General features: G+C 44.9%; 1 protein-coding gene across 4 annotated transcripts in view; it reads left to right on the plus strand.

Moving 5' to 3' along the window:
• PRKG1 (protein kinase cGMP-dependent 1) overlaps positions 1 to 12,734 on the plus strand; it is a 387,732-nt gene that overhangs the window by 260,829 nt on the left and 114,169 nt on the right. For all 4 annotated transcript variants that reach the window (XM_064662173.1, XM_064662171.1, XM_064662174.1 and 1 more), the window contains one exon: positions 2,998 to 3,061. In XM_064662173.1, coding sequence (XP_064518243.1) covers positions 2,998 to 3,061 — 64 coding nt within the window. The remainder of the gene's footprint in view (positions 1 to 2,997; positions 3,062 to 12,734) is intronic.

Consider the following 12,734-nt stretch of genomic DNA (forward strand, 5'->3'; position numbering starts at 1 on the left):
CCAGGAATAGGGACTGTCAGCCCCTACAGTGTTCCACAGCTGAGGAGTGTGGAACACAGCCAGGAAAAGTCACTTCTCCTCACCAGCAGGAGCTGCTCCTCCTTTCCCTGTCAGAGCCCAGGGGGAACCAGGGAAGGCAGACTGGAGAAGGTGCAGGGCTGCTCCTCATCCTGTCACCTCCTGGCAGTCCCACAGCTTTTCTGATCCACCATTGGGATGGTTGTGGGTTAAAATAAACAGCTTTGTTGGCACTTGGGGTTAAAACTCAATTTCCTAAAGTTAGGGATGTGCTTTGCCTCGTTGAGCCTCTGGAGCTGCTGTCCCTGCCTAGAGGAGGTGACAGGGATGTTTTAAGATCTTCATTGTTGACGAGGTTTAAGGAGCAGTTGGAGAGGAACTTCTTGGAAAACTCTGGGTTTACTTGATGCTGTTTTGTTTGGCAAAACAGTCACTTCTTGATGAGCTGGAGCTGCATTTGCTGTGATTTCTTCTACCATAAATAATGAATGCATTGAACCCAGTGTTTGCTTTTCTATGTGTTCAGGCTTTTTCACAGATCTCACACAGCTGTAGAAAACGAAATACAATTTTTTGCACCTCTTGCTGTGCTGATCAGAGATTTCCTTGGAGTTTTCTGCTCCCCTTTGCCTCCCTAACATGTGTTTTCCCACTTGGAGCAATTTGCAGCTCAGCTGTTTTGCTCTAAGCTCTCCCTTGGGAGCTGAGGCTCCATTTTCCTTTCAGTGCAAGTACCCACATGGAAATAACCTTCAAAACACTCATTTTTGTATTCAGCTCTTTCAATCATACAGGCAGGTTTGGGAGGAAATCAAGGATCTGTTTGATGAATCCATTTAATATTGTCCTGCAGAGAGCAGAGGTGTGTTTTTATTGACCTGGAGAATCGAGTCCTGTAAGACCTTTTCTTATGAGACTCAAATATTTGGCTGCATTGTCACTTCTGGCTGTTCAGGAGGATATTGGCCCATCATAAACCTGGGATATTAATGGGGTAGTTCCCTGATATGCTGTAGCTGGAGTTTGTTTTCTCAACAAGCTGATTTTCCCATTACCTGCTCTGTTGCTGAGTTTAAATTGTAATCTCTTCTCGTGGTAAAATTTGGAATTTGTTCAGAGCTCACGGGCTATTTCCCTGGTTTTTATGGACTTGGTCTATAGTGGATGTCTCCCACTACCCTCCCCTGGATTGCATGATTATCCATAAAAAAATACTCCCTCAATTTGGGAGTGTAATGGTGCAACCACGGTAAAATCCATCCCCTTTTCCAACGCTGTTATCTTCTCCCATAAGTTTATTCCTCATTTGGGAATGCTGGAATTGGTATAATGAACCTTCATTTTATACTTAGGCCCAGTCATCACATAATTCCTTTTCAGTGCTTCCTGTCTGTCTGCTGTTGTTGTGGTTTGGACCTGTGTGTTTCCAGCAATAAAAGTGCCCTTCCTAAGGAAAAAAAAAAGGTGTTGCTGAGAGGATGAAAAGTCCTATTTTTCTGCATTTATTTGGCCAGGTCTCTCTTGTTACCATTACATAGATTCAGCTGAAGCTACTTTTTTTAATAAAAAGGAGGCAAACAGTCCCAGAATAATTTAGGTTGGAAAAGACCTTTAAGACCATTGATTCCAAGCCCTGAACTTCCAGGGATGGGGTATCCACCTTTTCTCTGGGCAATGGTATATTTTGGGTTCTATTTACCACTCAGAAGGAAATGCTTCCAGCAGCTCCCTTGGCACCTTATTACCCACATTCCTGGAATCAGCCCGGAGCACTGGGAATGTCAGACCAACACTGGGAGCACAGGACTGTGTTCACACCATGTAGTGGAGTGTGGGGAAGCAACTCCCAAGAAAACTGTTCTTGGAAAACAGCCTTGGCAGAGCTCTACCCTCTACTCTTTCATGTGGGTGTGTTGTTAATTAGTCTGTGGAGGACAAGTGGTTTTAATTAAAGCAGGTGCAGTGCTGCTTTCCTGCCTCTGGAATGAACGTCGTGGCTGGGTCTCGCTCAGCACCACTTGGGAATATTGATGAACAGCAGGTTTTTAGGGGAAGCAGGGAGACAGAAACCAGGGCTGTTGCAGAATCCCAGGCCTGGGGGAGGTTGGGAAGGGCCATCTGGAAGTCACCTGGCTCAGCCCTCTGTTCAGGTTGCTGGTTGCTCAGGATCGTGTCCACCTGGCTTCTGAATATCTCCAAGGAGGACAATGCCCAGCCTTGCTGGGTGGGCTGTAAGGCACTGGAGATACAGCTTTAAGGTCAAAGTCCTTGCTAGAGGTTTGGAGATCTGATTCCCTATCCCTCCTCCTGCTCCAGACTGAATTCCACCTTGTTCTGGTGGCCCTGGGTCAGTGGGCTCCTTGTTGCTGCATCACCCTCTTGTTCCGGCCAGCAGGTCCAGCCTGGCCCTTTGCTGAGGGCAGTGCTGCCAAACAAGGGGAAAAGGTGCCTTTTTGGCAAAAGAAAACCAGCAAAGTCGAGTTTAAACCCCCCAGTGAAGTCTTCAGCACCTCCTGGAGTGGTTGGGTGCTGGTCTGTTGGTGCCCCGTGTCCCTGGCAGCTCCGTGTGTCCCGTGTCCGTGTGTGGTTTCCAGCTTTTTCCCAGTGCTGGTCGGAGCTGACCTTCTCTACCCTCTTTTAATGTTGGATTTCACTGCTGGTGGGCTGGAAGCAGACCAGGAAAAATGTGCCCAGCCATAGGTGTGACTGAGCAGGCCTGTGGTGCAGATGGATTCCAGTGGATCCTGGATGGATTCTTGGTTGGTCCCAGCTTTACAGGTGGTTCTCCAGGGGTTTCACTGCACGTGGTCTCCCGTTATCCCAAAATACATCTTGCTGGAAAGGGCTCAGATTTCCATTGTTTGCTGCTTTTCTTGTTCAGCCCCAGAGGACGAGCTGCACCCAGAGAGAGGAGAGGTGCAGCTGGAATTATGTCCTGTCTAAAGGGATCCATTAACCGAGGTCTCTCTTCTGTTGCAGCGTTCCCACATTCCAGAGCCTTCCCGAGGAGATACTCAGTAAGCTTGCAGATGTCCTTGAAGAGGTAAGTGCTTTTAATATTGAGAGTCCAGAACCTTCCAGTGGCAATATCCAGGCTCTGTTGTTCCCCAAGAACAGCTTCCCAGTTGTGCTCCCAGTTGTGGTTGAGTTTTCCAAGCACATTGAGATCATGAGAGGAACTGTTTGAAAAATCAATCCAGTTTGGAAAAGGGTTTTGTATTTTTTTTTAAAATTGAATTTTGATCAAGTTGGGGAGTGAAAGAATCACTCCCTGTGGTGCCCAAAAGGGGAACAACCTTCTCCAGCCCCTGGTTCAATGGTGGGGACAAGAGGGGAATGTGCAAACAGCATCTCCTTCCAAATTTGATGTTAGAGGGCAGTTTAAAGGAGGTGTCATGGAAAAGGTGCTTTGGGAAGAGTTACAGCAGAGAGGGGAGTGGTCTGGATGGAGCTGGGCTTTGCCTACCTGGGGTCTCATTAATGTCAGGCTTTTATTAAGTCTTGACATAAAACAAACCCGAAGAAACCACCCACAAAACAACAACAAAAAGAGCACCCAAAACACCAAGCAAAGAAAACTCACAAGAAACCCCTTTCACTCTGCCCAAACAACCCCCTGCAAACAAACCAAAAACCCCAAGTTGTCCTAGGAAGGAAAAAGGACAGCACAGTCCTGGGGTGGCACTGCAGGCACTTTGCTGCCGACGGGGGAGTTGATTTGAATTCCTTTTTTCCGAGCGTTGTTCCCTCTCTGCCTTTTCCTTCAGCGTTCAGATCAATCCTGTGGCTCCAGCTGCTTGTCCCAGGGAATAACTGCGTGTTCCTAGATAAGCTTTATTCCCTTTCCTGCTGGAGAAAGGAATGTGGAGTGGATCTGCCAGGAATTCCATTTGCCTATCTCCAGACCCCATTCCCAGCCACAACCACAGCTCTGTTTCCTTGGATCACATAACCAGCATTAAGCTCCTTATCGAGAGTTAAGGAAGGGAATCGAGGCAATAAAACTTCTGCAGGGACATTTAAAGTTTTATGGAAGAGAGGGGAAAAAAATGTCTTAATAAATATCCATGTAGAAATGAGGCACAAAAGTAGGGATAACTCTGGCCCCTGAGGGTGGATGGTGTGGAAAAGAAGGCTGGTTATCCCAGTCTGGCCCGGGATACAGCTCCCAGTTTCCTACTTGGAATCAGCCTTTTTGTCCTCTCTGAGTTGGTCTTTGATTTAAGGGACCCTGTTTAACATAAGAGAAAATCACTCTCTGATCTGTATATTTACATTTAGATGTTCTATAATACAGAAATGTGTACAATATATAGATATATAGGTAAATATACCACAATGCACTAAATATCTGCTATGGTACACTAAATATATACTATAATACCCTAAATATAGTGTATATAAACACTAATTATAGTATATATTTAATGTATTATAATCTATATTTAGTGTATTATGTACTATAATATAAAGTGTATTATAGTGTATTATATATAGTGTACTATATATAGTGTATTATATACTATTATATACTATTATATATAGTGTATTATATACTATAATATATTAAATATATATTATAATACCCTAAATATATACTATAATACACTAAATAATATATATACACACTAAATATAGTTATATTTAGTGTATTATAGTCTATATTTAGTGTATTGTGTACTATAATACACTAAATAATTTATATAGACACTAAATATAGATATATTTAGTGTATTATAGTCTATATTTAGGGTATTAGGTACTATAATATATAGTGTGTTATATATAATATACTATATATAGTGTATATATATACTATAATATATATTATATATATACTATATATAGTGTATTATATGCTATAATACAACCAATACAGACTAAAATACACTAATTATATACTATCATATAATAATTATATACTATATATCCTCTGCATGTCTATATACTATATAGCTTTATTATATAGAGATCTATATATCATATATAAATACACTATAATACTACTACATATACTATATATAATCTATCTTTATATACTGTATATACTTTATATACTGCATATAAATATCTATTATACATAAATATTTATATACTGCATATAATCAGATAAATATAGTACTGCTACAGTCACTTTGTATTTAACATGATTTGTATCCAGCATTGGAATGAAACAGCAATAACTTTATTTTATCTTCTCTAATAACTTGATTTTATCTTCTCTAATAACTTGATTTTATCTCCTCTGTCGCTGCAACAAGGATTTGCATAAAAGTGATTGATTTGGCACAGTTTTAGGCGGGGGGGAGGAAACAAAAAGCTCAATGTCAAGATTTCCTGCGGTTTTCCTTTTGATCTGGTGCTGTGGGTAAAGCAACACTTCTGTCTTAAGCTTCTCAAAGCATTCTAAGAAATGTTGAGTAAAATCCTACAGCAGGGAAGAAAAAAAAGGTGGTTGAATCGCCTGTTATCCAAATCACACTTGGGAATGGCATTAAAAAGGCAGCTGGGAGGGAAAAAGGTCAGTGTTTGATAAGATAATTTCATTTCTACAATTGGTGGGAATGCAACAAGTCCCTTGGATGACTCGGGCATTCACAGAACCTGGGGGAATTTCCCCTGCTCTTGCTGTGGCTTCTGAGTTGTGGAGATCACTCCCAACAAGGAAATTTCCTTGGATTTATAGACATGAGAGTAGAAGCAAGTGTCTTGGGTTGAGTTTTAGCACATCGCCCCCCATCTCCTGACGTGCTGAGGGTGTGCCAAGGAATGTCCCAGGAACTGGCTTTCCAGGGCCACCACTGCCCCTGTTCCCAGCCCCTTGCTCAGGTTTCTCCAGCCGTAGATCTTTGTGGTTGCACCATCTCAAAGCAGCTTCAGTTGCATCTTTAGCCCCAGGCTTTGGGAATTCTGTTACAGCTTTTAATGATTGAAGGTTGGAAAAGAGGTTTAGGTTGGATAAGAGCTCCAAGATCATCCAGTCCAGCTGTTGCCCAGCAGTGCCAAGCCCAGCACTGGCCCACGTGCCTTGGAACACCCCCAGGGATGGGGACTCCACCATATCCCTGGGCAGCCCCTTCCAAGGCTTTACAGCCCTTTCCATGAGGAAATTTTCCCTAATATCCAACCTAAACCTTCCCTGGTACAACTTGAGGCCGTTTCTTCCTGTCCTGTCACTTGGGAGAAGGGATTGACCCCCACCTGGCTCCACCCTCCTTTCAATAGGCTGCACCTCTGCCCCAGTTCCAAGATTTGGGAATCACTATTATACCCCTGTGTGGCTTTTCCCAGCAACCAAATTAAACCCTTCTATCTCCTTCCATTGCATTTTTTTAATTATATTGATATTTTAGTGCCTTGTTTAGGCTTCATTTTTGGTTTACATGGGTTTTGGTAGCTCAGTGTCTTAAGGAGATGGGTGTAGGACAGTCCTCTCAAATCATTTGCTGGGAAGTTCCTCCGATATTCATCCAAATTATGTAGAAGGACAAGAAAAAAGGTGGAAATTGGAGGATGTGGAGGCAAAATAAATGCAGGAGTTTGTGGTCAGTGCTGCCTCCCCTTCACATGCAGTGGGAAGGGGGGGCTGTTTGGGGGAGGTAGGGAACAAAGGGTTAATGGTGCTTGTGTTGTGCAAGGGATGAAGGACCCAAATCCATCAGTTATTCCACCCGGGAGCAGTTTTCATCTTCATTTTTTTCAATAGCGTGTCATGGAATTGCAGAATGGCTTGGGTTGGAAGGGACATTAAAGCCCATCCAGTTCCACCCCCTGCCATGGGCAGGGACACCTTCCACTAGCCCAGGTTGCTCCAGCCTGGCCTTGGACACTTCCAGGGATCCAGGGGCAGCCACAGCTTCTCTGGGCAACCTGGGCCAGGGCCTCCCCACCCTCACAGGGAACAATTCCTTCCCACTATCCCACCTATCCCTGCCCTCTGGCAGTGGGAAGCCATTCCCCTTGTCCTGTCCCTCCATCCCTTGTCCCCAGTCCCTCTCCAGCTCTCCTGGAGCCCCTTTAGACCCTGGAAGGGGCTCTCAGTTCTCCCTGGATCCTTCCCTTCTCCAGGTGAACCCCCCCAGCTCTCCCAGCCTGGCTCCAGAGCAGAGGGGCTCCAGCCCTTGGAGCAGCTCCGTGTCCCCTCCAGACTCACTCCAGCAGCTCCACATCCCTCTGTAGTTGGGAGCCCCAGATATGATAATCAGTGATTTCAAAGTTTTGTAGTTCCAAATCCACAGGAGGGGTTGGAATTAAGGTCTCGTTGGCATTTTCGGCTCCAGCATTTTCTAAATCCCGTGTACTCGGTGTTCCTTTGCTGTCTGGGATTTAATGTGCTAATCCATGGAGGATGCTCCACGTGTCAATCTGAGCAGTCTGAGCGGCAGGAAGCGAAAAATGCAGTTGGATTTGGTTACCAAAATCCCGGAGGTTTTTCTTTGTGTGTGGATAATGTCAAATCCAAACTACGTCAAACGGATTCGTCTCGTGCGTTGTGTGTCCAGGGCACGAGGGAGCTTTGATATTTTTAGATATATATATATATTTTGCTGCTTTATGTATAGAAAATAAGTGTTCCAGGCCAGGTTGGACAGGTCTTGGAGCAATCTGGGATGGTGGGAGGTGTCCCTGCCCATGACAGGGGTGGAATGAGGTGGGTTTGAAGGTCCCTCCCAACCCAAGCATCCCTGGGATTCCCTGATAGTCCTTTGTGACACATTGCAAATATGTCATATTTATATATCATAGTTGCAAGGTAAAATAGATATTCAAATATAATATAAACATGGCTAATTGCCCTAAATGAAGCTGCAAACCACTTCATTAACTAGTCCTAGGTTTTCCTGGCTGTGACTGGAAGGTGGTTATGGTTTGGCTCGGGAATGCATTAGAGCCCTGGGACTGCCATTCCCATGTCTCCCAGTGTGCATTTTGGGAATTATTTCTCTAGAAGCTTTAATACTCCAACATTTTTATTCAGTTGAATACCCTACTGTGGTCCAAGTGCCAGTGATGTGCTTCCTCCAGTCCCAGGCAGCTCGGAGTTGGCTCCGTCCCGGATCCCGCCGCGTGGATGGTCACGGACAAGCGGCTCTGCCAAACTGTGTGAGGGAAGAGAAAAGTGTTAAATGCCTCAGGCAGGTGATGCCAGGGCTCAAAACTGTCTTCTTGCAGCTCTGGCTGCTGCAGAGCACATTTTGGGAGCGTGAGCTCCCGGTGCTGAAAGCTGGGATCACAGCTCCTGTCCGCAGCCACGTCGGGAGCGCCGGGATTTATGTGGGGAGCGTTCCTTGCCAGGCTTCTCCTTTCTCCTCTTCTATTTGTTTCTTCTCCCAATTAAAGAGTGGATTTAATAAGGCACAAATGGCAAAAAGAAAAACAAAATTCCTCTCTGTTGCTCGTGGTGTTCCTGGTGGAAAGTGGGGAATCTGGAGGAGATTTTGTGGCATAATTCCAACCCTGTGCAGGCAGAGCCATTGTGTCCTTAAAGATGCCAACCATCCTTCTTGCTCCACAATGGGAATTAGTATGGATCAGAAGTTCTTGGGATGCCTCTGTTTAATAACCATCCTTCTTGCTCCACGCTGGGAAATTAGTATGGATCAGAAGGTCTTGGGATGCCTCTGTTTAATTAGCAGAGTGTGAATACAGTCCTCCTTTTATCAGGATTCTGTGGCAACAGTGAATAGAACAGGAAAAAATGTGTAAAATTAATTAGCTTTCAGTATAATTAGTATTTTTTAGGCTTATTAGGACTGAGGGTCGCTCTTGGATAAAGGAAACCTTTATCCAAGGTGTCTGGTCCATCCTGCAGGTCCTGCCAGGACAAGGTGCTCAGCAGCAGCTCTTGATTTGCTGTGGAGCTCCAAACCAGATCTGAGGGAAAATTCAAAGTAAACAGGGAATAGCAAAAGGTTTCGGTTGGGAAAAAATATTTTTATTTTATTATTGATCTCTCGTTCCTTAAAGGAAGCATCTGGGATGTATTTACTGATGGAACTGGGACAACAAAACAGTTTCAGTCGTGGTGGATTTGATCACAGAGGGACAAAATTTTCACTTGAGTTGTACTTCTGTTAATTTTTCAAGTGATATCAATGAAAACACAGCTTTGGTTTTACAGGTGCTCCAGAAAAAAAACATTTTTGGGCCCACCACAAAAAAAGAAATAATAAAAAGCATTAGGAAATGAAATGCAGCTGGAAAAACTGCAGTGCAGGAGTCCAGGGAAGGACTTGGATGCAGAAGCTGCTGCAGCACTTGGGTTGGGATAAAAGGTCTTGCTTGGAGATGAGTTTTCCTTTTGATTTTCCTTAATGTGGGCACTGACCACTTAAAGGCAATTACAAAGGAGCTCCTGCTTGTGTCCTCACAAGAAAGGAGTTCAGCATTCCCTGGTCCCTGCAGAGCCTTGTTAGGAACATGGTCATCCTGATCTTCTTCTGCAGGGCTGGCAAAGGAGCAGGGTTAATTCCCAGCAGGAGTTAATAGGTCTCTAACAATAAATTTTAGAGGCTTGGTTTGGTGGAGAAAAGCTTTGTGGGATGATTTGTGGGGTCTCCGAGCTTATGGGCTCAGAGCAAGACCAACCAGGAGATCCCGAGCTCTTCATGAAGGGAGGGAAGAAATCATTAAAACATCATTGCCTGGTGAAGTCCCTTCTAAGTAAACTCAAAATTCCATTGGGGAATGGATCAGGCTGACTGGAACATAACCTTTTGTTTGGGTTTGAGGCTGTTACTTCATTTGAAAGGGACTTGAAGGATGAGAGGACAAGTTGTCTGTTACAATCAGAATTTACAACCAAGCTGAATAAGCAATTTAATTCTTCCATCCTACTGAAAGAATGCATGTTATTTCTTCCCATATCCCACCTATCCCTGCCTTCTGGCAGTGGGAAGCCATTCCCCCTTGTTCTGTCCCTCCATCCCTTGTCCCCAGTCCCTCTCCAGCTCTCCTGGAGCTCCTTTAGGCCCTGCAAGGGGCTCTCAGCTCTCCCTGGAGCCTTCTGTTCTCCAGGGGAACCCCCCCAGCTCTCCCAGCCTGGCTCCAGCCCTTGGAGCATCTCCCTGGCCTCCTGGATTCACTCCAGCAGCTCCACATCCCAGGACTGGGCACAGCACTGCAGGAGCAGAGAGGGAGAAAATCTCTATTGCCATTTCTAGCCATTTGACTTAATATCAAACCCTCTTTTTTTTCCCAATAAAATCCCTCTAATGAACACATGGGAAGCCATTTCCTGGAGTTCCACCCCCTCAGCACGTGGAGCAGCTTCAGGTCTTCTCCTGGCTGGCCCTGTTGGGTGTTTGGCTACCACAAGGAGCCTTTGGCTTCTGCCAAATCCACTTCTCAGGCAGGGGACAATGTTCTGTTTTTAACTGAGGCGGATGGACTCAATTTTGAAATCTCTCAAGAAGTAGCTTCCATTTAGGCTGAAAATCCCAGTGGCTTCAGAGGGATCTTTTTCCTGAGGCTTTCCACGGGGAGCTGGATTCCTCTGGAGACAGGGGAAATGTTATTATTTAATTCACTGTCAGAAGTCCCCCCGCCCTTTTCTCTGGGCTTATTTCCAAAATCCTGAACACAGGATCTGGCTTGTTGGTTTTCTTTCCAGTGCATATTGTCAAATCCCCTGAAGCTGGGTCTGAGCATCCCAGCTGGAGAATTCCATCTCCTCCAGCTTCTGAAGCACGTGGATTAATGGAAATCTCCACGAGAATCCCAAAGGATGCTCAGAAGGGTGGGAGTTTAAGGTTTTAAAGAGAGATTTTCTCAGCTTCTAGTGCAGCACAGTGACTTGCTGTGCATTGTGGAGCCACCAGAAGCTGTATCTGCTGGGAAGCCTCAGAAGTCCGGGATGTGGAGCTGCTGGAGTGAATCCAGGAGGCCATGGAGATGCTCCAAGGGCTGGAGCCCCTCTGCTCTGGAGCCAGGCTGGGAGAGCTGGGGGGGTTCACCTGGAGAAGAAAAGGCTCCAGGGAGAGCTGAGAGCCCCTTCCAGGGCCTAAAGGGGCTCCAGGAGAGCTGGAGAGGGACTGGGGACAAGGGATGGAGGGACAGGACAAGGGGGAATGGCTTCCCACTGCCAGAGGGCAGGGATAGGTGGGATATGAGAAGAAATAACATACATTTTTTCCTTCCCAAAATGCTGCTTCCTTCAGTATTTCCTTTTATTAGTTTGTTTTTATTATTTTTGGGGGTGGATGTTAAAGCTTTTCACTGATAAGATGGTGAATTTTAAAGCTGCCACACTTGCCAGGGTTATGCAGGTGTTTGGGTTTAAATGTTTGCTGGATTAAACCCAGCTCTGCCCTATCTGGAAGATATTTTTATGCTCTTTAATCGGATTCTTCAGCCAGTCTGTCACAGCTCTGAAAGAAAGGAGCAAAATACATTTATTTATTTTTTTTGTTGATCATCTTAGATATTTTCCAGGGTTTCACAGATATGGAAAGAAAGGATTTCAGTAAATCCACAGTTTATTATTTGCACTGGCAGATTTGCAGACTGTTAGAAACACAAGATGGATGTGTGGGGTTTTTTATAGCACCTGGGACAACAGAGAGGTCACTGGGTGCAGCTCAGGAGATCCAAGGACTCTTCTCTTCCCTGATCCAGCCATGTCCTGAATTTCCCCACAACCATTCATTTGCTGTTCCCAGTTTTAAGAGGCTTTGCAGCAGTCCTGGAATCTGCTTTTCCATGAATTTATTTTCAGCTTTTGCTTGCTGACAGGGTTGGTGGTTGCAGAGCAAATAGAACATGTTCAGTTCAGGCCAAAAGATGGTTACAATCTGTGCACTGGATGGGTTTCCCCATGGTGGAGGGGGCTCAGCTCAATGTCCTTGGGACATGGGCAGTGCCTCTGCACCAAAAGATTTCTCTTCCACCCCAGCAAGTTTAAAACTGAACTAGAAAAATCTTAGTCAGGTGTAAGAAACACTCTTTGGAAAGTCCATTTGTGGTGTGTCAGCAGCATCTGGCACCATCCTGCTCCAACATGATGGGAAGGGCACAGATTCATGGAGCAAATGGTCCTTTTTGATAATAATATAATATTATTGCTTATAATAATATAAAAATAATGCTTGGACTAGTGATTTTAAGATAAATAACTGTGGCTGTGAAAGCTGCAATGCTCCTGGTTCTCCTGCAGTTGGAAGCTCAGGACAAGGGACTTGCTTTGCATGGAGCATCTCCAGGGCTTGGTGTCAGAGTTCAAAAGGAGCTTTTCTAAAGGGCTGGGCATTCCCAACCACCAAATGATTTATGGGATGGATTTATGGGATGGCTGAGGTACCTGCTCTGTGCTCGGGGCTGTGCTGGGTCCTTCAGGGGAAGCCTAGAAGGAGAGGGTGTGTGTCTGCATCTCCTTCTGGGACTTGGCTTTACCAACCATTTCCCAAATTCCCACCCACCTATCCCTAGTTATATACATATAACAGCTAATTTTGGTGGCAGTGAACCAAAGAAACCAAAGCCAACCTTGTGCTTACTTGAAAACACTCAGTGATTTCCAGCCTCCAACCCTGAAGAAATGAATTGTTTCCAACAAAGCTCCTTTTATCTGTGAGCTGCAGACAATCCAATTTTATATGTAAAAGCCAAAAAAAAAAAATGGAATTAGCTACTATATTCAGGAAAACCCCAAATATCCATTAACTTGATGGGTGTTTTCCCTTTGATCCAGACTTTTTTCCGCTGGTGTCTCCCATAGC

Source organism: Pseudopipra pipra, chromosome 8, assembly GCF_036250125.1.
Source record: "Pseudopipra pipra isolate bDixPip1 chromosome 8, bDixPip1.hap1, whole genome shotgun sequence".
In the NCBI taxonomy this organism is placed as follows: Eukaryota; Metazoa; Chordata; class Aves; order Passeriformes; family Pipridae; genus Pseudopipra; species Pseudopipra pipra.